This window comes from Chrysochloris asiatica, unplaced genomic scaffold (genome assembly GCF_000296735.1).
Source record: "Chrysochloris asiatica unplaced genomic scaffold, ChrAsi1.0 scaffold00085, whole genome shotgun sequence".
Taxonomy (NCBI): Eukaryota; Metazoa; Chordata; class Mammalia; order Afrosoricida; family Chrysochloridae; genus Chrysochloris; species Chrysochloris asiatica.
Window position 1 is genome coordinate 8795287 of NW_006408603.1, and position 2699 is coordinate 8797985.

At 44.5% G+C, this 2699-nt stretch overlaps 1 protein-coding gene across 2 annotated transcripts in view; it reads right to left on the reverse strand.

Moving 5' to 3' along the window:
• Positions 1–2309: 2309 nt before the first annotated feature.
• The window catches only part of LOC102819027 (glutathione S-transferase Yb-3-like), a 4816-nt gene continuing 4426 nt past the window's right edge, over positions 2310–2699 (reverse strand). For both annotated transcript variants that reach the window (XM_006865950.1, XM_006865949.1), the window contains one exon: positions 2310–2399. In XM_006865950.1, the coding sequence (XP_006866012.1) occupies positions 2310–2399 (90 nt within the window). The remainder of the gene's footprint in view (positions 2400–2699) is intronic.

Below are 2699 nucleotides of genomic sequence, written 5' to 3' on the forward strand. Positions count from 1 at the left end.
TTGCAGCCCTGTCATTCATTTTTGGATTACCTGTGGTTGCTTTCACACTAGGACAGAGTTGAGTGGTTGGTAGAGTCCATGTGGCTGACAAAGCCTAAAGTTCTAAAGTTTTTACTATCTGACCTTTTAGAGAGATGTTTGTTGACTTTGCTATAGATATACACTTGTTTTTATCTGAATTAATATGTTTTCTAATTACTTATCTTTCATTGGCGTGTCCCCACTGCCTTCTATTGCTTTTTTCCTTCCACCTTCATCTTTAAATTCTTAAATGTTAAAGTTTAGTAAACTTTTAGCTTATCTAACTGTGCTATCAGGCTCATAGACATATAGCTTGCTTAAATTTACCTTACTAGTTTTATCCTTTTAAATTAATCATTAACTACTTTTAATATCAGCTTGAGGACTAAGGTGTGCCTGACCCAAGCCATGGTATTTTCAATAACCTCATATGCATGCAAAAGCTGGACAGTGAATAAAGAAGACCGTAGAAGAATTGATGCTTTTAATTTATGGTGTTGGAGGAGAATATTGAAAGTGTCACGGGCTGCCAAAAGAACAAACAGATCTGTGTTGGAAAAAGTGTAGACAGAGTGCTCCTTGGAGGCCAGGATGGCCAGACTTTGTCTCTCATACTTCAGAGATTGTCAGGAGGGACCAGTCACTGGAGAAGGATATCATGTTTGGTAAGGTGGAGGGTGAGAGAAAAAGAGGACGACCCCCAGCGAGATGGATTGGCCAAATGGCAGCATCAATGGACTCAAGTGTAGCAACAGTAGTGAGGTTGGCCCAGGACCAGGCAGTGTTTCATTCTGTTGTGCATAAAGTCACTATGAATCAGTACCAACTCGATGGCACCTAACAACAACAACTTTTAATGTTGCTCCTCTGGTTGCCTTTTTGTTTAATGACTATAGGAAGTACATTACAGGCTATGACAATCTGGAGAAACCCCAGTAAGACTCTTCTCCAAATCATCTTTATGCTGTAAGCCAAATCGCAAAGGAAGTAGCACTGTGAGGCTCAGATCCAAAATCCAGCCATGGCATGAAGATCCTACTCAGCCAGATAGTTCTCAGTGAGTCTTGTTCCTTTGTGGATGACCTGGTAGTAATGGCCACACTACCTGCTTACCACACAGATCTGCTACACTTTGGCCCAGCAAACCGCCTGCCTATGTCAGGGCAAGTTATCCAACCAGCAGTTACAACCTATTATCACTTAAGCTACAGAAATCTAATGGCTCATTCCCCAGACGTGTTTGCCCAGATGTGTTTATTTAAATACTTCTGATCTTTATTGTACATCTGCAATGGCAGAGATAGATGTCCCAATCATGACTGTAAAGTTCTACAAGGCCTTTCCTAGAGATAATCCTTTCATGTTTCTGGCACTTCTGATAGACATCAGAGATAAATAGTCAAATAAGATGTGGATTCTTTCCTCTGCAAATTATGATCTAGTTATGCAAAAACCAAGTAAAACAATAGTGACAATACAGTGGAAGATACTCTGTTGAGATTTATTGTGAGAACAGAGAGGAGGGGACTCTGAATCAGCAAGAGCTTCCTGGTGAGGGTGACAGGAGGTAGTGCCCTATGACCTGACACTTTTGTGGATGGCTCAACGTTCCCCACCACCTCAGCACCCTCAGAACCACATACACCGGTTGTCACAGACTCACTAACAGTTGAAGTAATGGGAAAGAGCCTCCTTTCTGTGGCGATCCCAATGGGAAGGAACAGAGGAACATGGAGAAGGAACAGAAATGATCAAAAACCATATATCCTTGGCTGCCATTCAATGCCCCTCACACCCCACAATCCATTCAGGCTCTGCCCTGGACACCAGAAACCAAACATTAGACACCCCTTCACCAACCACAACCAGTAGCCAGGAGGACAAGACACAGCAGGTGTGGCTCAGTCCTGAGGGACCATGTGAGAGCAGGCCCCATACATCAGCCATCCTGGGCACTCAGGGAAGAGCAGGCAGCTCAGGGCTGAGCCCCGCAGATCCGGGGTCCAGATGACCAGCCCAGCAGAAATGGCACTAGAAGTCCAGTTGGCTTCCCTGCAGGCTCAAGAGAAGTAAGGAAGGGGGATTTGGCTGAAGCAAAGTGGAACTGAGGCTTGGAAAAGCCTGGATGGGGTGGGGTTGGGGTGCAGAAAGGGGCTGAATAAGGCCTTGGGAGGAGAATGGAGTGAAAAGAAGGGAAAAGGAAGACAAAATTTTGCTGGATAGGCCGGGTGTTCTCCAGGCAGCAGGGACAGGTTGGCTCCTCTTCCAGTCTCCTGTATTCATAGACTCTACTTACTACCCCACAGGGCCTGCTTTCCAAAGAAAGGGCGTGGGAGGAAATTGCTGGACTTCATGTAGGCAGAAATCTTCTTCAGGCCCTGAAGGTAGAAAAGAGGAGGCCAGAGCTCAGATTTACTGCCTGTTGATAACTAGTTAAATAACTATTTCACTTTTTTAAAAAATCTCTTCCTCTAATCAGAGCTCCCACATACAGCGACTCGTCACTGCTAGGTGCTTAATATCTAAAGATGATAATACAGATCTAGAAAATTCTCTGGACTGTGCTACAAGACAGATTCTATTATTGTCATTTCTTAGAAAGGAACCCAAGGTGCCCAGAGATGAAACGTGCCTTCAGCTTGCAGAGAGTCAGTCCTGGGCCAGTCTGTTTGTCAGTC